This window comes from Aulonocara stuartgranti (genome assembly GCF_965226115.1).
Source record: "Aulonocara stuartgranti genome assembly, chromosome: 16".
Lineage (NCBI taxonomy): Eukaryota > Metazoa > Chordata > Actinopteri > Cichliformes > Cichlidae > Aulonocara > Aulonocara stuartgranti.
In genome coordinates this window covers 6,848,419-6,871,553 of record NC_138952.1, presented here as the reverse complement: position 1 = coordinate 6,871,553, position 23,135 = coordinate 6,848,419, and the positions used below count along the sequence as shown (strand labels likewise).

General features: G+C 39.0%; 1 protein-coding gene across 2 annotated transcripts in view; it reads left to right on the top strand.

The window, feature by feature from the left end:
* The window catches only part of LOC309691074 (glutaminase kidney isoform, mitochondrial-like), a 42,009-nt gene extending 19,615 nt beyond the window's left edge, over window positions 1-22,394 (top strand). Inside the window, exons 8-18 of one of the 2 annotated variants that reach the window (XM_082508607.1) lie at window positions 2,908-2,940; window positions 4,950-5,008; window positions 5,579-5,645; window positions 6,493-6,543; window positions 6,894-7,070; window positions 8,196-8,327; window positions 8,811-8,903; window positions 18,847-18,908; window positions 20,062-20,138; window positions 20,426-20,489; window positions 21,353-22,394. In XM_082508607.1, the coding sequence (XP_082364733.1) occupies window positions 2,908-2,940; window positions 4,950-5,008; window positions 5,579-5,645; window positions 6,493-6,543; window positions 6,894-7,070; window positions 8,196-8,327; window positions 8,811-8,903; window positions 18,847-18,908; window positions 20,062-20,138; window positions 20,426-20,489; window positions 21,353-21,500 (963 nt within the window). In that variant the 3' untranslated portion in view covers window positions 21,501-22,394. Of the gene's footprint in view, window positions 1-2,907; window positions 2,941-4,949; window positions 5,009-5,578; window positions 5,646-6,492; window positions 6,544-6,893; window positions 7,071-8,195; window positions 8,328-8,810; window positions 8,904-10,425; window positions 15,761-18,846; window positions 18,909-20,061; window positions 20,139-20,425; window positions 20,490-21,352 lie in introns of those variants that run through there. The other variant, XM_082508608.1, reaches the window with a different exon arrangement.
* Window positions 22,395-23,135: the final 741 nt, after the last annotated feature.

Sequence of the window (23,135 nt, the reverse complement as noted above, 5' to 3'; positions counted from 1 at the left end):
CATTAATAATCTGACCTTTACTTTCTGTAGATGGATGACCAAACATTTGTTCCAACTCTGCTTTATTTGAATTTAATTGCATGACTTTGTGCTTTTAAAGAAAAGGTAGAAAAAGGGAAGAGCTTGGTTTATAACAAAATAAGAGCATCGCAGTAAAAATGAACGAAAAGAAGCTAAAATGAAAACTGAAACATTCGAGAGAGCAGATGCCAGAGTAACAGTCACAAAAATCAGTCATCAGATGGACGAACGCCTGCATGTCATTTTAAATGTTTGAATGATATAAAATAAATCTGCAGATAATCGACTGCTCTGTGTTTCAGTTCAATGACCCTGGTGTTATTGTTGTGTTTCACTCTCTGCTCTTATCAGCTTTGTTTTTAGCTGCAGGAGGAGGTAGAGCAGGAAACCCTGTGATAAAAGCAACCCACAGCTTTTAGCATCAAGAGCTGGATCGTTTTTCTCAGGACCAAAACAAACTGTTTGTTTTGCAGGCAGTTTATCATTCATGTGTCAGAGTCACTAAATGCTTCCTACTGAGCTGGAGTCTGGACATGTTTAGGTTAGCCAAAACACTCTTAAACCAGGGAAAAATAGGCTGCACTGATTCTCAATTAAATTTTGGCAATAAAAGCCTCCACACATTGTATTTTGACACCTCTGTTATGTTTAAACTGTAAAGCACGGACAGAGACACCCATCAGACCCATTAAACTGCTTCAAAAGTTTGAATTTGCACCAAAATCAGGACAAAATTTTTTTTTCTCACTACAGTTTATCCTTACTGTCATGTGACATTACAGCTTTACTAACACCATCAACCCAGTCATGCAAAGCTCTCACACGGGATTTCTTTGAGAAGTCAGAAAGTAATCAGGAATACAAGTAAATAACAATAATTTGGCATCTTAATAAAAAAAAATCTTCTTTACTATTTTCTCTTTTTTTTTCCCTTTCTTTTTTTTAAAATAATAAGTTCAAAAATTTATGGATAACGATAATAATTATATTTTATCACTAAAATACAGTTTAGATTAAAGAGCTTTCACATACAGGTGGATTAACAATTACAGAAACATAAAGAATCATTTAGATAATTATAATACTGTTAATTGAGGGCAGCTGTGGGTTCCAGCTTACATTGGGTTTAAGCCACAAATTTATTTATTTTTTTAAAAGTAAAGTGCTGAATATTATGCATAAAAACTGTTTTAAAAAAAGATGAACTTAAACATTTGGAGTCAGAAGTTACCAGACTTGAACAGGAGCATAAACTGTATGGGTGCAGTGCACAGATAGCTGCTAACCGCTGAATAACATTCAAATAAAATCCTCTAATTTCACTCATCTAAACTGCACCATCCTTCCTGGATGGTCTGTTAGTACAATTAACTGCTCAGCCGCCATTTTTATTTGAATTAAAGAGACTCCAAGAGCACAAACACAGGCTGAGGTGAAGCCTGGGAGACGACTTGCTTATATCAGGCTCCGAACATTATTTCTGCTGTAAAGTTGATTTAACGCGGAAGTCTGCAGGGACTGGCTCGCTGCTTGAGTCGGCCTCAAGTGGACGTTAGTGGAACTGCAGATTTTAACGCTTCAACACCGGCTTGGTTGAACTCGCTGCTTCTTGAATCATAAAACTTTTACTGAACATGTCTGGACTCCAGCTCTGCAGGCACGCTCGAGTTAACATTAACCTCACTAAAGTCTGAGCTGATCAGGTTCTGTGTTTTTGAACCACCATGTGATACAAAGAGGACTTCCTTAGACGCTCACAGCCGTCAGACAGGTTCAGTCACAGCTTTCTTACTAATTAATGATGCAGTTTGAAGTCCTCAGGCCTTAAACTCAAACTCAGAACATGTGTCTGTGTCCACATCGGCTCATCAGTGTCTCTTTTTTTTAAATGTGTTGCTTTTGATTTTGATTTTAACTGTAAAGCCGTTGGTGAGGTTGCACAGTTAGCCTTTAACCTTCGGTGGGGAAACCCGCCGTGAGGCGCTTGCCGTGGCAGTATGCCCCCAAACTGTTGTTACATGCTGCTTGAAGGCTACATGTTGTTGCTGTTTTTGTATGTTGCATATTTTGCAGACTTAGGAACTGTGGGAAATAATGACTGCAGCAGCAGGTCAAATGACGTTGGTAATTTTTTCTTCCTTTTCCATATCTATCTCCTCATTCTCTCCCACTTCCCCTGATCCTCTTCCTCTCCCTTCTCTCTATTTTTTTTATTCTCCTCCAATCAGCTCTGTAGAAACTTCATGTAGTGACTCTTTAACATCTCCATCAGTGCCACAGTTTTAAAACTCTACAAGTAAAGTTAAAACTGGTGCTACAGCACTTTAAATGTGCATGTGTGGCCATGTTCTTTTGTTTTGTTTTTCCTTTGCTGTGTTTTCTCTGCGGGACATCAGCGAGCTACAAGCTGTGACGAAGGCCAAACCTCCCTCCCTCTTCACCTCAAATATACACACACTCACACACCTGCACAGTGTTAACTTATAATACACACCTGCCTGCATACACCCACATCTTGCAGACTTACTGTAGAAACATGCACACAGTCAGGAATGTCATACATATTAAAAACAGGTTTGACTGTTTGGATTGGAATCAGTGAGATGTCATGAACACGTCTGCTAAGTCTCCCTTCAAACTTCCCTCTTTGTAATCTATCCGCAAACTGATCGCATTAATAGTTTGTTGAACTCTTGGCAAAGCTCGTGTGATTTTTTTACACTTTATTTGTAATCAGATCTGTTCATGCCTGCTAATTATGTAAATCTAGTTGGTCAGAATTATCATTTATCATTTTATAAAATCTTTTGTGATGTGCTTTATCCTCTGAGATTTCTCTCTATAAATGAACCGTGCTAACGACTCTTTATTTTGTTTTCTCCGCAGCAAAGTGTAAGCAACGCAGAGAAATTTGACTATGTGAGTATTGGTCAGAGCTCTGACCCACAAGTATTTAAAGTTCATTTATATTTTCTTTGTCAAGGTGTGATTCGTTCATCTAACAACGTCATAACCTGATGTTAAAATGTGAAATAAATCTTCTTGGACACTTTATTAGGTACACCTTTTCAAAGCACAACTCTCTAATCAGCCGGTCTGCTTCGAGCTGATGCGTCAATATAGAACAGTAGCTCAAATAACACTTACAGTTACAACCAAAGTATGCAGAAGAGCATCTCTGAGCCTTGAACCAGCTTGACCAGCTCAGCTACTGCAGTGGAAAACCACACCGGGTATAACTTCTGTCAGCTAAGAACAGGAAACTGAGGGTACACTTCACACAGACTCACCAAAACTGGATATACCAGATTGGAAAAATGTTGCCAGGTCTGACGAGATAAGACTCTATTTCTGCTGTGGCAGTCAGACGATAGGGTCAGCTGTGGGATGTGGTAGAATGGGAGATTCACATTATGTATGTACAGCTGATAAATCTGCAGTAACTGTGTGATGCCATCAAGTCAACATGGACAAAAATCTCTTGTTGAATCTATGACATGATAAATAATGGCAGATCTGAAGGTGTACCTAATAAAATGACCAGTGGATGTATAAAAGCGACATTGCTCATTTGTTTCAGACTCCTCATTTTGAAGGGTCAACCTGAGCATTCGCTGCCACCAGTGTTGGTCAAGTTACTTGAAAAAAGTAATCAGTAACTAATTACTGATTACTTCCCCCAAAAAGTAATCTCGTTACTTTACTGATTACTTATCTTCAAAAGTAATTAATTACTTAGTTACTTAGTTACCTTTTAAAAACACAATTTACAACCTGAAGAGGTGATAAAGCGATAGATCTTTCAGCCCAATTCTACTTTTTCTACATAATCCATCATACAAAATGTAATCAAATGGAAAAGTCTCTTTTTTTTAACTTGTTTTATTAGTTTTAATCTTTTAACTTTATGCATCAAGCAAAAATTTAATTATATGCAACATTCTCTGACTTGAATAAATTAGTTTAACATTTAAACCTATTTTCTGCACATTCCAGCACATAAAATAAAATATTTTTTGTGTTTACACTCAGTCTTTCAAATAGATGCAAGTAAAAAACAGCAGAAAATAAATAAAGTCAAAGACTCAGCGGTCCTGTTGCTCTATTTTCACCTGTAAAGCAGGACTACGGTAGGCGGAGGTTTACCCTGGTGCAGGTGTGCTGCGGTCAGTTGAAGAATCCGCGAGTTTCTCTGTGAGTTTCCCATTACGTCGTTGCGCACTCGGTGCTTGCTTGGAAGTTTAGGGTTTTTTTCGCTGTAAAAAGAAGTTTTCTTCCCACGCACAACGGACGCTAATGTTTTTGTCACTTTTTACGGAATCAAACTCAAAGTAAGGTCAGTACTTCCACGCTTTAAACGCTGCACGCTCATACTCTCTCCCACAATCGATATGTGATCCATTGTTGATCTGCACACAGCTGTTGTCACCAACGGCGCACTCGCTTACGTCACTGTCGTGAGACATTCTCGCAAAAAAACCACGGTTTTAGTAACGCGGCGTTCCTACGGGAAAGTAACGGTAATCTAATTACCGATTTTGCAATAGTAATCCCTTACTTTACTCGTTACTTGAAAAAAGTAACGCGTTACTGCCCATCTCTGGCTGCCACTGTGTTGGTTTTTCTTGTAGCCATTATTTGAGAGGCTGGTGAGCACCCTCAGCACCCCTCCTCCTCATAAATGTTTTTATTGGTGCAGTCAATGCTCTCGTGTAGGAAAGAGTCAGTACTCGTGAAATCAAACATTGAATTTTCTCTTGAGGTTTAATTATCTGCACCTCTGTGTGTGTTGAATAGGTTTAGAGGGACTCTTGATGTTTTATATGTGCTGTTTAGCTGGCAGCTCTTATCATTTGTAGTGTTTGACCTCCATACATGAACCTCTGGATCATTTTTTCATCTCTACTCTCCTCCTGCTTTCCCTCCAGGTCATGAACTTTCTGAAAAAGATGGCGGGAAATGAGTATGTGGGTTTCAGCAACGCCACGTAAGTCCTCCCTCCACATCGCCTCCTTAAAATCACCCAAGTTTACTTATCCTTGCCCTGCAAACCCCCGAACCGAGCTGACCTAAACACCACCGTAATAACCTTCACAGGCTCATTACAGGAAGCATAAACTGTGAGAAACACCTTAATTAACTGGGATCAAATTAACAAGCACACAGGCCATGTTTTAAATGGCTTATGTTCACGAGAAGTCAGATATAAGCAGGACTGTCTTATAATACCTGCTCAGAACAACAACAATAATAATTAATCGTGTAAAAAAAAACCCTTTTCTTTATACAAAAAGGCTGAAAATTGTTTACAGAAACATGATTTTGGTCCTCAGTGACCCACATCTGTTGTGTGCTGAGGATTTCCACAGGTGCTGATGAGGTTTTAAAGGTTTGCATGATTTATGACGGCTCGTGTTGCAGTGTCATCACATGATTGCGTGAGCTGTGGTTATGTTGTACACATGAAGGCCGAGGTCTGTGAATACCAGCACAGCACTGAAATAACACACACACGCTACCTTCATCTGTAATGGGAGTGCTCTTCTTTGTGTGACAGATTCCAGTCTGAGCGTGAGTCAGGAGACAGGAACTTCGCCATCGGCTACTACCTGAAAGAAAAAAAGGTTTGTCTTTGTGATTCTCCTCTCTGAAAACCTGGAGAGAATTTAGAGTTTAAACGAATCGGGCCTCACGTTTCTGCTTATTTTGCCACTGAAGCTTGAAAGTTTACAGCCAGCAGCTCAGCATGTAATGCTTCTCGCCCCTTAACTACGTTCATGCATAAATGAGAAAAATCTGCATATTTTTGATTCAGCTGATTGTAACCCTCCTGATTTGCCTTTTGGTAGGAGTCAGCTAAGACCCCTGAGACTTTTTTTAAACGTATGAATGGAAAAACTGCAGCATCAGTTTAGAACAGAAAAAACCTGGTGGTGTTGTTCTTATCTAGGACACAGCAGCCTGGTTTTTGCCGGGATCACAGATCAGTAACATAAATACAATCAAACAAGGTGAGCCATGTTCTGGCCGAGCTCCTCGTTTGATTAGCGCGAGTGCTGCAAGTTCAGCTGGACTTTCCCAGAAATAAACTCATCTGCAGATGCAAGACAGCAAGAAAGACGTCAGTCAGTCACCGTGTGTCCAAGTCCATGTGTTTCTGAGGAAAGAACAAGATGAAAAGAGTTTTGGGATTTTTTTTTTCCTGTGAAGAAAACAACAGTTATTCTTTGAAACAGTAAACCTTTGATCAGGTGGTCTGGTGTAAAACGAGTCTTTAATGGGGCTGACGGCACTCGTAAGCTGTGACGGATCAAAGATGATGGAGAGATGATGGATGCATATTAGAGGAAGTGGAGACTGTGAAACACATATTTAAAGGGTTTCAGCCCTTTGGCTCTTGTACCTGATGCTTTCAAGTCTCTTCAGCATGAGAGCATGGTTATTAAATGTTTTTTTTTCTCCTCTCTGCAGTGTTTCCCAGAGGGGACAGACATGACCTCTGTACTGGACTTGTACTTTCAAGTGAGTGTAACTTTAGCTTCTTCCAGTATTTATACATTTTTAATGAGAGGATATCATTAGATTGTTTTCCTGCTTCATTGCTGAGCTGCTTCCTGCTATTGATTTTTATCCTCAACAGTAAAGCTTCCTGACCAGTTGTTTCCACCACTTCTTTCAGCTTCTTTCTGTGTGATACATACATAGCTTCCAGACCACGAACAGATGGTTTTACCTCTATATGCTGTTCCAGTATCTCCCAAACCAATCAGATGGATTTATTTCCATCATTTCCACCCTTTACTTTCACTTTTCTGTCACCTCGTTTTGTAAATCAAGGTGCAGTAACAGAGTTATTGTCTCTGCCTCTCCAGCTCTGCTCCATTGAGGTGACATGTGAGAGTGCCAGTGTCATGGCGGCCACCCTGGCCAACGGGGGTATCTGCCCAATCACGGGCGAGCGCGTGCTGAACCCAGAGGCGGTGAGGAACACGTTGAGTCTGATGCACTCCTGTGGCATGTACGACTTCTCAGGGCAGTTTGCTTTCCATGTGAGTGAAACACAACACGGGTTACTGGTGTTTTGATTTATTAACTGTTTGTATTTTCAGAATTTTTAATTAGACTTGGAACGATGATTGTTAAAACTGCAGGAATATGCAATTTATTAAACAGCAGTGCCTAAAAATAGTTCAGAGTGCTTCAACAAGCAGACAGTAGCACTACAGGTGATTTAAAAAAAATATAACAGTGAACAAAAACCTTAAATAAAGCACTGCAGATATTAAACAAAATAAGAGATGATGTCGAGGAGACAAGGCTTCATCAGGTGCAATGATCATCTAAACTGAGAGCAAACAGGGAAAAAAGTTTGAGTGTTTGTCCTTAAAAATGGACATAAGTGTTCTGGAGACATACTCAAGATGTGGATCCAAAATAAATAGTTTATAGCTGATGATATTAAACTAAAAAAACAAATTCATGAAGCTCAGGTGAAGTTTTTTCACACTTGTTTTCTTACGGAGTTTAGCATATTGTGGAGCTAACGTTCTTTTTTGAAGCATGGGTTGTTGTTTTCGGACAGTTTTGTCTTTAAACATTTCTGGTGCAACCAACAATTCAAAATGTAACTAAGCTTCCTCTGGTGATAATCCAGCTCTGCATAAGCATGACATTCAAAATCCATCCCAGTTAAAACTGTTAAACATAATGAGATGTCTTTTGTTACTTTTAAAAAGCACCACAATTGTATTAATACTGTTAATACAGTGTTTACTGTATTAACAACCCTCAACCGAAGGGCCCATGTGATTGGATATCAGATTTTAAAGTCGTGATAGTGTTAGATTATCTGTGTTAGGTAGTTTTAACCATATGAATTCTCACATTAAACCACAGCTAGAGTATCTCAGAGGAAATGATCAATAAACGAGGCACAACGACTTTCATCCTGAGTCGGTGGGAAATGGATTTCTGGACTCTGAAACTGAACAGAAAAACGAAGGCACTGTTGCTTTGGATCTGACACAAAAAATCTAAATAACTCTTAGGGATTTCTGAGAATATTCAGTGTATCGTGAGATTTACCATCGCTGTGTTGATGTACTTTGTCACTGTCGTGCTGCTTCTGCACACACAGCCAGCCTTTCTGTAACTGCTTTGTTTCCCTGCTGCAGGTCGGCCTGCCTGCCAAGTCTGGAGTATCAGGAGGGATCCTGCTGGTTGTGCCCAACGTGATGGGCATCATGTGCTGGTCGCCTCCGCTCGACAAGCTGGGCAACTCGGTCAGAGGGATCCAGTTCTGCACGGTACGTGATGCCCGGAGAATAAACACTCCGCCTCGAGACAATATTGCACCTCCTTGTTTATTAACTTAAATATTTTACAGCAGCAGAAGGAACAGAATTGCTTTTAGGAGCTGAAAGTGGCCTTTCATTGCAGGGATGCTCTTTCCCATTAGTGTGGTTCATATTCGAATTCGAATGAGCACCCCGGCTACTTTGCATTGAAGTCTAAGCAGCAGTCATTTTAGATCAGACCCAAAACATTAGCAGAGTCTGAACCGCTCAGCGTCACATTAACACACACAAGATGTAAGACTTCACTTTTAATTTTAATTGAATTTTGTTTACGTTTTTGTTTTCTTTTCATTCATCCATCATCTCTTTTGTTTACCTAGTCCAGGGTTGTGGCAGGGCTGGAGTTTCCCACCTCTCACTAGGTGGCAAGACACCATTTTAGCTTTTCTCAGCTGCTTTGTTAGTTTTAGTCTTTCTGTCTTTGTATTTCAGGACCTGGTGGAGCTTTTCAACTTCCACAACTACGACAATCTGAGGCACTTCACCAAGAAGCACGACCCTCGCAGAGAAGGAGGCGACCAGCGGGTAAGGACAAACGCCGCCTCGTCAGGCTCATGTGACAGCACACCTCTCCAGCAGCTTCCTGTAGTCTCAGCTGTTTGCACTGACCTCCATAACTGCACGCACAGTAGCCCCTAAACTGTCCCTGTTCCTCCTTCGGGTGGAAGAGCTGCATAAAGTGAGTGGAGTATATTCGTTTACTGCATATATTTAACATACAAGGAGCCAAATCTTCAGTTAAAAGACACCTGGAGCCAAACTCAGTCTGATCGTTCAGAACATGTCTGGTAGATGATGCAGTGTTTCCCTCACATTTTACATTCAGAGTGCCCAGAACCTTTTTCTGAGGAAACTAAAGTATTTCTTCAGACCGTAGCGTGCACTTCCACAATGGTGAGCACTGGTGAAGCTTTTTTCCGTTACTCTGCTGACGTAGCTGCGGCTTTTTCCATCATGTGACTTTATAAAAACTGGGGTCCAGGGTGCATCCAGGCTTTCGCCATCTCTACTTTCTGTTTAAGCAAGTAAACACAAATGGGTTGAAATGATCAAAAATTAATGTTCTCTTTTTCTGATTAACCACCGTGGTTTTTTTAAAAGCTCTAGCTCGCTTCCTCAGTACGACTAAAGAACTAAACAATAAAATGCCTAAAAAAAATCAAGCAGCGAGCATGTCGGATGATGTGAACCAGGTGTAATAACGGCAGGATTTCGTCAAGTCTAAAAATCTGAAAGAAAACTGTTTTGCTCAGGTGGATGGTCACTTAGTGTCCTAAGTGTGTAGTCCTGAGTCACCTGAGCTACAAATGTAAAAGTGGAAAAAGACGATTTTGTGGACAGATTTGTTTGCTGAGTTACTGACTTACTGCATAATCTGCTGCTGGACTTTAATCACAATCTATTGATTAGATAGAATCTAATCTATTGTATAAAAATACTACTTTTAAAGTTTCTATAATGCTATATGTCAAATTTACTTTATTTATTATGCCAGCTCTTTTACTTTGATTCCTTCTGCTAATGCAGGCGCAGAGCTTTATAGCTACTCTGTGTCAGAGTCAGCGTAAATATGCTAACTTATTGTTACATTTTGTTGGTAATAACAACAAAAATGTAAACAATTTTAGTTTTATTAATGCAAAAACGAAGAAGAAGAAAGTGTGGTCTTACTGTGATGAAAATGCCCCGCTGCAGAGTCACATGTGGTTAAAGATTTAAATTAACACCTGCTGTTGAGCTGTGTTTCGGTTACTATAGGGCCTAAAAGTGTTTTATAGCTCTATAAACAAAGATGTCTGACCCCTGGTAGGGATATAAGTTGTCAATATGAGCAAGCAGGTGTGTTGTGTTATTACATTATGCAGTATTTTCGGTATATAGTGCTCCATTAACACTGCTGAATGTGTGGGAAACACTGTGAAAACTGATGGCACTGTGAAAACTGATGGCTCCATTTTACTTCCAAGTGTTGCAGCGATCCACCCAGCACATAAACGCAGGCAGAAACGGAGATTTGAGACTAATTTATTATCCGTGTCAATAACAGCAGCAGACCTTCGGACCTATGGATTACGAGAGCCTCCAGCAGGAGCTGGCTCTGAAAGCCCCTCTTTGGAAAAAGGTGTCCCCCGCTGAGTCGAACGAGGACAGCTCCACCACTGTAGTCTATAGGATGGACAAAGTCATCGAGTGAAACTTTTAAAACAAACAAACAAACAAACAAAAACAGACGCCCCCACCTCGCCTGATCTCCCAACAACGCGACGGCATCGTCTCCTCACCCTCATATTTATGTATAAATTATGTAGAGGATTATTTATTGCTGGTGAAGCGGTTACTAGGAAACTTGTTTTTGATTTTGTCTGTGCTGGAAAAATGGGATCAGCTTATTATTATTATTATTATTATTATTATTATGAACTCCAAATGACCTCCATTTGCTTCGTTGCCTTCGCTCTCGTTTTATCTCAACACACTTTTATCTTTATTTTCTTCTTCATCACGTCAGAGTTTTCTTTTTAACAATGTCGGCTAACGCTGCGTTCACTCTACGACCCAAAACAACAGCTGCTTGAGAGTAAACACTGACTTTAAATTTAGGGGTGTGTTACGAGTGATTAAATGAATATTTTGGCCGTGATTGATATGTTTTATTTTCCTGGTTATTATTATTATTATTATTTTTTTCCCACTTTTGTGACATTTGGCTCCTCGATTTAAAATATAGATGAAGAACATTAACAAATGTCATTCACAAGTGTTGTGTTATTTTGCAGATCTTTGTGTTTTCTGTTAAAATAATACTTGATTTGTGCCTGCTTCCATTTCTTTGACATTAACTCGACTATGAAACAGACAGAAGTCGTGAGGACTTTCAGCTCGAGTTGAGTTTGTTTGTGTTTGATGATGTGGTTGATACTAACAGAGGGCAGTTTTCTCGCAGTCAGGTGACAAAAGCATTGGGCTGTTTCTTAGGTTTGACTTGTTTGCCTGCAGCTTCCTGACATGCTTCTGAATTCTGAGGAAGGAAAGGCGAGTAAAGTCAGTCGTGTAGGTTCAGTTAAAGTCTCTCGTGGCTTCATACAACCATTAACTCCCTTGCACAGCTCACAAAAGTATGCAAACACGATGTCTCCATGTAGAAATAAATCTGCTAAATGTGAATGCAGCATTTATTTACTACAAAGGTGACGATTCATGTCCCTCACCTGAAATTGCGTCGGAAGTTCTGCGAGCAGATGGAGCTGGCACTTCCAGAAAAAAATCAGACGTACTAACCGTGGATGAACTTAATCTGAGGCTTTTATCTGCTCTAGTCCAGTTACAGGATAAAGTCATCAAATAAAACCCTTTTTCTCAGCCACAGTTCATTTCAGTGATGACCAAAGCGATTATCGAGTCAAACACGAGCCTGCTGGGTGTGCGAGTGAGCTGTTAACCAAAAAAATACAGCATGGCTAGCTTCACACGTGGAGTTGTTTCCATAAGCAGCAGGTCAGTGAGAAACAGCTGAAGGAGAACGGATCACATGTTGGATGTGCCGTCACATGCCATTATTTATGTTTGCATTGAGTTACCGCTGTTGTGCCATGATGCTTTTACTGTGTGAGACTGCAGGAATTTATGAAAGTCAAAGGAAACAATCCGACTAAAAGCCGTCTGTGCACAGCAGTTTCTGCAGAACTCCACCTGCAGATCAGATTGTAAGACTCTATCTCACTACACTCTTGCCAGATTCTCATTAATAGACACAAAATAAGTTTCTGTGCACTACAGTTTCATGAGGGACCGGCACTTGTGCAGAAATGTGGCTAAAATCCTGAAACACTGCAGCCCCATCAGCTCACCTGTGCCCGTAACACATCCATGGCTTTTACATGAATCATGTAGCGAGCAACTATTCCCTCCCTCTGACTTCCCGTGTTGTGTTTTACTCTATTACATCAAAGTACCAGAATTACTAGTATTAGTACAATTACTGTTGACCAGAAATACGCTGAGCTCAGCTCGAAAGGTTCCTGCTGAAGTTTTAGTTCTGAACTAACATCCACCTTTCTGATAACCTCTCCGCCTGGCTGTCCAAGTACATTAATGCTCCCAGCAACCCGTCAGGTGCAGGATGAAACATGATTTTTGTGTTTGTGTGGCTTAAACAGCAGTAAGCCACCTGCCACAAACTTGAAGAAATCATGTTAATTAAAACCAGATCCGTTAATCAGCAAAAACAGCTGAGTGCAGGTTTTGGTGGGTCTCTTCAGTAAATCCTGACTGCAGGATGGTTAGTGAGTCTGGCCCTTTCAGTTTTAGAAGCTTTAGTCTGCTGAGGAGCTGCTCTTCTCTATATATGTCACTGAAAACTTTGTTTAAAATAAAAAAATTCATAAATCTGTAGAAAAGAGGTGTTAACCGGTGTGTGTCGATGTTCCAGCTCGAGGAACAACGTTCAGTGTTGTTTGGGAAGTTTTCAGAGTCTTAGTCTCGTCAGTTTAGGCAACATTTCTTATTTCTGGATGTTCGTAGCAGCAGGCGTGTGTAGCTATCAGCTGTGCATCTGCACACGAGTGATCTTCAGCTGCAGACCAAAGAGTGTGTTTGAATTTTTACTTCAGACGTTCCGGGTTTATCTCACGAGCTCCTCTGTAAATATAAGTACTTGCACATAAATGTCGCGCCAGCGGATGCCTTAGTTTCTCTGCACCGTGAAGCAGGAGGAGGTGTGTGTTTATTAATCACTGTTGAAACTGAACATGTGTTTGTAGGTTTGAGCTCAGAGCGATGCTGCTGGAGCCGTTACCACCATGTTACTACTGTCATGGCAGGTTTTTGTTTTTTTTCCTTTTTTGTTAAACTTCTGCTGGTCATGTGGGTGTTACAGGTGAAACGTATTCAAAAGCCTCAGTCATCATCAGTGTTGCTGGATTATTATAATCTGAAGATTATTATCACATAAAAAAGTTATTTTCTCGTGTAGTGATCAAATGTATGAACGCTTAAATGAACTCCCCCGCATGTGTTGTTGGTTGTGAAGTTCGCTGTTCGACTGATTTTGCTGATTTTAGCTGAATTGTTAGTTATGAAAAATTGACACTGCGTTTAAAATGCAAATTATTATAAAGAGATTTTTAAAAAATATATAATTGCCAAACAATTAGAGAAAATTATGATGTAGCTGCACTTTATTTTTATTTTTTTAGTAAAACTATTGAATGTACAAACTCTTGAGTTACTGGAAAACCGATCTAATGAGGAGGCGATGCGTATGCCGGTTTAGGCTACACAGATCCTGGGTGCTGAGCATACGGAGATAAAAATACTGTGTAGCTTGAACCCGGTTTAACGTACAAAGCTCATTTTATTCCCATTTAAATCAACCATATGTGCAGAGTTTTTCCAGAGTGCGTGACTTTTACGAGCAACCAACCACTCGCTTGTTTTACTTCCCTCACATGTGAGCGAGGCCTTTACCATAACAACAGTTCCCTTTTTTTGTTTTTATGGACGTTTCATTAGTCAGTTCACTAAAAAAACTACACTTTTAAGACTAACGTAATTAATTGTTTTAGGACTTGATTAAACGCTGCGCAGCTCGTCGGTTTAACAGAAATAGTTTATTTTCCTGATTCGCTCGGTCTTAGCTCGGCATTTCCTTCTTTTGGCCGTGAGCGAAACGAGTCACTCTCCTCTTCTTTAAAATATTGACTTTTACATCTTTGATGCTCAGTTCATTGGCACAAAAATCTGAATTTGAGAGCCAGAGATAAAAACTAAAGGGACCTGCATTGGGGGGAGACTAAACCGATCCAGCCAATCAGGACTAATTATCAATCGCATCTGTCCTTCTTTGTTTTGGAAGAATAACACATAAACCTTGTGTTTGTGTTATTCAGTGTTGGGTGTAACGCGTTACTAAGTAACACGTTACTGTAATTGAATTACTTTTCCACTGAAAAAGTAGAGTAACTGATTACTGTTCATTTTTAGGTATTTTAATTACAGTTACTTACAATGTACTTGCGTTACATTGTAAAATAATTAAACTCGCTGAATATCATTATTTAATTTCAATAATTTATCTTCTAAAGGGTAAAAATAAACTCTGCCGCTTTAACATCGCTGTAGTGCAGCTGCGCGTCATTTCGCACCAGTTTGCTGCTGCATAGTCGTATTCTAAAGCGGAAGATGTCGGACTCGGCTGAAGCGAGTGGCTGTTTTATGAAATGGACATATTCCCGTCTCTTCACTTTTCTGAAACAAGCAGACAAGAATATTACAGTAATATGTAAAAACTATCGGCTGCTGTTAATAGCACGAGTAATCTACTGAAGCGCCTGACAGGAGAGCACAGACGAACACTTCTGAGTGATTCTTGTTCATCATCCATGGATAACACCGCGGCAACTCCTGCTAAGCAGGCAAAACCTGATTTTACTTCAGCAGCACAGAAAGCGTCTGAAGGTCAGCTTAAAAAAATAACTGCAGGCTACATTGTGGAAGAGATGCTACCGCTGCGTACTGTAGTCTCCGTCTTTAAAAGAAGACTAAGAAGTATTTAGTTAAATTACTTATTGAGTAATTAAGTTACTTTTCAGACACAGTAATTAGATAAGTATTTTAAATACAATATTGATTAAGTAATTAGTAATTAATTACTTTTTTAAAGTAACTTACCCAACACTGGTGTTATTCTTCAAAAAAACAAACAAAAAAACCCTGATTATTCCGATCAGAATCATGACAGCGGGGCTTTTGAATGCAGCGTCAGTGGAAATCATCAGATCTGTATTATGAGTCTGTGTAAAGCTTTGTTCGGTTTGCACCATGAAAGTAGATAAAATGAAGAACGGCTCGATCCAAACCCGAGTGTTAGAAAATCAAAGATGATTAAATTCTAATGGTGCAAATTTAACAAAAGGACTCGTCTTTGCACAGACCTTCATGTCATGTATGAGTTTGTTTTCTGTTGTCTGCATGATTTTTTTTTGTCAATTTCCATGAATTTTCATCCTTGTTTGAATCCTTTTCACTGTCTCTCTTTTGTTAATTTGTGTCTTGAACATGTGTGTTATCCCTTTGTAAATTAATAAAAGATTTAAAAGTGATCACTACCATCAAAGTTTGGTGACCTCGGAACTGTGAGGTTAGATTTTTATATAAAGACAAGCAGAAGATAAAATGAGCTGCTTCCTGACCTGAAAATGTGAAACCAAACAGTTCCCAGCTCACAGCTGTCATACTTTTATATGTTTCTGTTTGTGAAGTCTCCATGAGCTGCCTCTTTGTTCTGGACGTGCAGACGTGACAGTAAAAATGGTGTCGATATTATTTTTGTTGCCTTGTTGTTTCTTGTATTAAATGAAATAAAGCATCTGTTTTAAATCGTCTCCCCATCTGAGCTCGCAGCGTTTCTTTAACAGAAAACACCCTTAACTTGAAGATTCATGAAGTCGTCCCTCTTTCTAAGGTTTATAAATCAGGACATAACCTAAGAATTCACCACATTATTCTAGTTATGTAAATATAACCTCACTGCTTCCACTGAAATTATCAGCCAGGTGCTGCTAGTTAAAGCACTTCATTAACTGCTCATCAGGTGTGAGTGGAGCGTTCAGGTGTGTTAACATAATGCCTCAGAGGAAAGATGGCAGTGATCAGAGAAGTACCTGTTGCTGACCAGCAATCTGGAAAGGATTGTAAGACCAAATGTTTTTAAATCCATTGTAATACAGCGTGAAAAATTATTCATAATTGGTAAACATTCAAGACAGCTGGTTCAGGCTGGCCCAAAAAAGATCTCACAAGCATGGATTATTTGGAAGAGCTGCCAGGAGCGTCGTCTCCCTAATGAGAACGTTGCAGCACAGCTTAGGTTCATAAAGCTGCATCTAAACAAACCAAAAGACTTCTGAAACCGAAGTGGAAATATTTTGTCGACCAAACAGCACGTCAGCACAGGCACCTCATTCCAACAGTCAACCATCAGTACTCCAGTTTTACTGCATTCTGACAGACACGCAAATGCATTTACGGCTCGTCTGCAGGTGTTTTTGTTCACATGGGTTTTAAGGTGCCTGGTTTACCTTTTAGAGAGACATTAGAGAGTTAATGCTTTTATTTTTTTAATTCGATTTGTTTTTCAAATGTCACGTGTGTGAGACTCTGTCTTTTGATTATTCTGAATATTCTGCCTTTACGTACTTGCACCTCAGTAGCCATCTTGGTTAATGGCCCCACTTTAAGTTAAGGTTGAAGCTTTGTTTGCTTTTGTAAACATAAGATAAAAACTTGTTCATCCAGGTGATTTAGTTTTACTTTAATTTGTGTTGTTTTGCACGAAAGAACAATTTTTTTGTGCAAAAATAACAAAAAACACCTCATGAGTCCTGTACTTGGGAAGCTTGTCTCCTCAAGCTTATCTTAGTTTGGTGACATGATCAGAAATTTGTAGCTATTTTAAATAGATTATACAAAAAAGACAAAAAGTTTTTTTTTTGTTATTTCCAAATATTTCTCAGGTTAGGGGTTTTAAGTATATAATTGTTTTATCAAATATAATAAATAAGTGAATAAATAAATGAGTGAAATAAGCTTTAGTTTCCTTTTTATAATCGTCACACACACCAGTCCAGTTTTTATGGTAAGCTAAGCTAAACTTGCGGGGCTCCGTACTAACTACAGCACACACAGTCACACCCATCGATTGATGTGGAAAGAAGTCACAGCCAGCAGCTCCTTCAGAGCACAGAGAAGCTAAACGCTGACCTTTGAGAAGATCGTCCATGTGAGTGCGCAGTGACGTGTCACATGACAGCAAGGAGAAAAATAGTTCTCAGGTGTTTTTGAAGGACCACCATTCCTCATTTTTGTCATGTCACACCACATAGGCGTGTGACTTTTGGCTCCCTGCCACCAGCAAAACAAACAGATCACAGAATGAGGCTATACTGTACCTTTGGAGAGGTGAATGTTTGGAGGATGTGTTGATGTTGAATTAAGCTTCCTGAAGGTGACAAGCAGCCATCTGTTACTGCATTCATCAGTACTCATTTATGTTGTTTTGCACGAAAGAACTTTGGGTTAAAAAAAAAAGGCCCAAGATAAAATAAAGAAGGATTATTATGGACTGTGAATCATACAAAGCTACTCTGAGAGGTAAATGCTCCTGTCACATTCCAAGCCTAATGTTAGTTAATATTACCTAATTCAATGATGTCGAGTTCAAAAGTACCAATAAAAATATTTACTCGTGCACATTTTTGCCACAAATCAGAAAACTGTATGTGCTCATGTTTATTTTAGCCTCTCTGATACAATTTGCATATTTTCATTGGACTACCAAACGAGGACGAGGTTAGGACAACAAAATCAGAAGATTTCACTCAAAGGCCAATTTGTACAAACCAAGGTTAATTTACTTAACTAAAACTAAAGAAATAAAACTAGATGTGAAACTAGTTTACCCTGTAGAGAAACATTATGACACTGGACAGTTACAGGCTTTGTGCGAGACTGATTATTTTTTGAATCTCAAACACAAATTGTATTGAAAAGATGGTTGTAACCATTAGCATAAACATTTTTTTAAACCAGTCCTCACAAGTGAATGAATGAGTGAAGCGCTGCCTGCAGTAAAACAGAAAAACACTAATTAAAAATAAGAAAATCCACTCTGGAATAAACTGAAGCTAAAGTGAAAGAAAGACTAAAAGTCTAAAAGAAAACTATGAACACTGCAACGACTCTGGTACAAATGAGTACATCTTAAAATAGAAGATTATCTGAAAACAAAACATGATACTGTGGAGCGAAAAGATCAGAATAACAAAATACAGAGATGGTCAAACTCTTAAAAATGTCCATTTTAGGCTGTTTTGATGAATATCTGCAGGTTTTCTGAGTCCCTGTCTCTTTTTTTCGATTGTGTAAATCTTTTATTTGGACCAAAACTTTACGTTTCTTCAGCTCTCTCCTCACATAAATAATCCTGTTCAGGAGAAACTCTCCCAGCAACCCTTCTGATAAAGGATTAACAACATTAATTCACAGACTGTAGCTCTGACAATGTGAAATACTAAAAACTGAATGTTAATGATTTGATTTGATTTTTTTCTGTAGAGCCCTCTCCATGTTTGTATTCTTATTTTCTTCACATGTTTTACTTTGAAGTTTTGCTCATAGGAAATGATTCATTCCTGTTTGGTGGTAAGTTATGACCAAACCGTGGATCTGTGATTGAAATAGTTAGTGCTGTTGAATTATAGCATTGTGGTGATTAAATGACTAATTTCTTCCAAAATAATCATAAAAAATAAATGTGTGATTGACTTCCTTTCAGTGCTGCTTGAGATGTGTGGCGTTAGATTAGATGTGTGTGGAGTAATTCCTTCGTGAGTCTTTCAGCTCTTATGCAGCTGCCTGTGTGTTTTGGTTTAATGGTGTGACCCTGAAAACGTCCCGTTTCCGTCCACAGGTCAAGTCTGTCATCAACCTGCTGTTTTCCGCCTACACTGGGGACGTATCAGCCCTGAGGAGGTGAGCAGCTCACACAGCTTTTAATAAGAGAGCAGTTCAGATTTAGTCACGTCTCGCCCCCCCAGTGGAGCTTTTTAATAACATCTACATGAAAGAAAGACTCCTCTGGCTGCACGAGGAAGCACCTTGGTGACCTCAAGTGGCAGAAAAATGAACTTACAGGTGTCCCTGTGGAGTTTTTACATCTGACCTCATGAAAGTCTCATGAAACGTTTGCACTATTTTCAAAAATAGTTTAAAGTGTGGCTCTGCATCCATGTTTGCAGCCTTCTTCACCTGTTAACGATCAATTTTGAGTTAAGGACTTAAAATATTTTTCATCATTTTTTTAATCTACAAGAGTCTGCAAACAAACATGGATGTCGTTTTATGGGCTCGGTCTGGTTGTTAGACTTTTGTTTGGAAAGTCGTGTTTTCAGGCTGTTACAAAGAAGTAAATTTAACCTGATTTCAACAATGAATTCACTTTTACCTGTTGAGTAATTTTATGCTGGTTAGAGGTGTGTAAATGGGGAAAGAAGCACTGTGAGGGCGACTAAGATTTCACCATGGAGATTAAGCCTCACTTATCATTTTAATATAGCTGTAAAACCTTCTGTAAACCTCTGTGATGCTTCAGCGTTTGTTTGCTTTGAAAACTCAAAGGATCTAAAAATGATGAATGTCAGAGTGACCACGCCCCTCAATTTAACCCTTAAAAAATATTATAAGCTATTAAAATATTTCCCCTCCTGTAAACTTGATATGAAGGTGTTTTGTATCAGGCTGTAAACATGTTTATTTCTGCTGTGAAGTTGCACCTTTTAACATTGGAGTCTGTGGGGGCTGACTCAGTGCTGGAGCCTCTGGTGGCCACTAGAGGAACTGCGGTTTGTGGCTCTAGCCCTGCTTGGTTATTTGAAACTTCTGGAAGAAACAGAAAACAAAAAACTGCTCCAAAACTGGACAGGAAGTCATAAAACAGAAGGAAATCGTGTATCCTAGATCAGCTCTCCATATAAAATGTATTATTGCTGCTTTCTGAAGGTAATTTCCTAGGAAAAGATGTTTCAGGCTGTAACACCAGGATGTTCTTTAACCTCCAGCCTGAGACTGAACTGTGCAGCAGTTAGAGGGGCATACAGAGTTGTTTACTGGTCCTTTGTGTGTGCAGGTTCGCGCTGTCATCCATGGACATGGAGCAGAGGGACTATGACTCGAGGACGGCCCTGCACGTTGCAGCAGCTGAAGGTAACATTCAGCCTGAGGTCAGTCAGTAAGTAGACACAGCTCGCCCTCAAATACTCTTTAAAGTCTGATCCTGTGGTCTGGAGCTGTTTCCATGATGTATATAAATTACATATATGGAAACAGCAAAGTTTCAAGGTAAGAAGTAGACATAAGATACAGACGCTGCAGAAAAATACAGTCTTTAAGAGGAGTTATGCATCAGGAGAGCCAATTAAAATCAAGCATGCACCCTTTTCACAGTATAACAAGGTAAAAGTAATTTGTAACATCTGCCCTGCTTCCATTAGGACACATAGAGGTGGTTCGCTTTCTGCTGGAGGCTTGCAAGGTGAATCCAGTACCCAGAGACAGGTGAGTCTTTACTACCTGTATTTATACTGATTATAATAATGAGCTTTGAAGCAGAATTTCCAGCCTTTGAGAAAAGTCTCAGTGTGGTTAAAAAATAAATAAAATTCATCCTCCAAGCTCAGATTCTGATAGCTGTGGAGAACCAAACGTGCCAAAATCATAAATAATATAAATAAATGAAACATTTTAAATAATAATAATCTATTTTTGTATGCTAAATTATTTATTCACCAGTTTACCATCAGTTTATGTGTATTTATTTGTGTAATAATTTCTCTCCTATTATGTAAATGAGGCAGTGTGCCACTGGGTTGGCCACAAAGAAATCTGTTGCTTCATTAAATAATAAATTGTAAATCTGAATCAGAAAGGTTTAAAATATAGAGGCTAGAATTCTATAAATAAATTATTAAATTGAAGCCAAATAGTATTTGTACATTTTTTCCCCTATTTTGCAACATATTGTAGTTTTTTTTGTGTGCGTGTCTTTTTTGCTAGGCTAGGCAAACTCCTTCTAAAATAAATAAATTGAGAAATTGTTGTGAAGGTGAACTCATGCAATATCTAATAAATGCCTACACATATTTGTTATTTATTATTAATTTATCTACTATTAATTTTAGTCCTAATCTTTTGTCCTGTGACAGCTGGGAGAGGCTCCAGCCCCCCTGTGTCCCTGAAATGGATAAGCAGAAGAAAATGGATGGATGGATGAATATTAATCTTGGTTATTAATTTCCTTTAATAGTTTCTTTTAATTCTGGGTGTTTTCGGTCCTCCATACCCACCTGCAGGGTTACATCTCTCTTTTTTTTATCAAACATAAAGTGTATTCTTTAACCTTTTAATTTGTTTTTGCACAGATGGGGAAACACGCCAATGGATGAGGCGGTGCATTTCGGCCACCACGACGTGGTCACCATGCTGCAGCAGTACCACGAGAAATACAGCCCGCCCTCCGATGACGAGCACAAGACTAGCCCTGAGAAGAGCCTGGACAGCCTTCTGTGAGACCTGCTGCAGGTTGCTACGGAGGACCGGAGGAGGAAAAACTTTGTAGCCCAACGCTCAGGCTTCTGTTGAATTATTTAGCTGCTCTGCTGTGATTTGATTTTTGGCCGTAAATGGTTGCTTGTTCACGTCTATCGAAATGTGAGCGTGAGCGGCTTAAACTCATATCTAAAGTGTTTACGGTATTACTCCTGTAATCTCACAGTACTGTAAACCACATTTCTAGGATGTACCTTGTACTAGTTTAGTATTTTGTTCGTTTTACTCTCACTGTACATGTGTTGTAAACTGTGTGGAAATTATGGTGGAAATTATGCGATGTGTAGTTACGGGTGTGCTTGATTTACATTCCTGCCTCTGTGCTCATTTGCGAGGTCACCAGCAGGTTCTCAGAGATTGTACTCCAGAATGTATTTTTCAGTGGAAAAACTTGCAATAGAAACAGTTTGTATTTATTTCAGACTTTCTAAAGATGGAAATTCATTTCAGAGCGTGTGAGACGGACAGAAGATCGTGTGATTTGTTGCATTTTGTAGTTTATTTTGTCAGCATGGTTACATTTGCGTATTTAATTTGGGCGGACTATAATATCAATATAATGTTGATTGGCATACATTTTAGGGCAATGTTTACAGTGACAACCTGATCTGGTTTTGTGCGGTAATTCTCAGACATTATTTTCAGATGTTTTCTTTCCACATGTGGAATATAGTCATTGTTTTTAACCTGTGAAATTTAATTTGCAAATATATAAACATGAACAACACGTACGATAATTATAATCAAAACTACATACTTAAATTTAATGTCCATGTGAGTGTTTTCATGGTGTCAGTTGGAGTTCATGTATTTCATGGAAAAATGCCAAATAAAAAGCTGGAATAGAAACCTCTATATGATTGTGTTTCACACGGTGTGGTTTAGGACGTGGAGTGGGTTGTCGACTAATCTATAGGTTTGTAGTTTGATTCCTGGCTCCTCCAGTCTGAATCTGAAGTGTCTTTGAGTGAGATGCCAAATTCTGAATTTTCATTGATTCAGCTATCAAAGTGTTCGGACAGAGCAGTGATACCCGAACGTCCAGTTCCAAATTGTGCATGTATACTGGGAGTCTTCTTTACACAGAGGAGGTAGTGACAGAGTAACACAGGCTTCTGTACTGGGAACAATGCTTTTTACATGACACTGCATACGTTTTCGTTGCTATGCAGATGATACCTTTATCTATGACATTAGATAACACAAATTCAATAAACTAAAAACATTTTTTTAGATGACCTCTGAATCCTGAAACACTAAGATTACTGTACTCAACCCTAAAAAAAATTATCAGAAACAGGGTGTCTAACCACATATTTACACTGGATGTCATCACCTTAATCTCCAGCAAAACTGTGAGGAACCAGGATACATCCATCAACATAAACATTAACCAAATATTGGAGTGCTTTAAAATTACTTGAAATACACTGAGCATTAAGTATTTTCGAATAATTTTTGATATGATTTATTCATTTTTGTTGAATTTGATTCTTGACTTGTGACCTCTGTAAACAGGATTCTGGTGAGTTTATAATCTTAATCTGTAGTTTAGAAACTTAGTTAATAACTTAAAAGAGTGCGTATTATTTAATG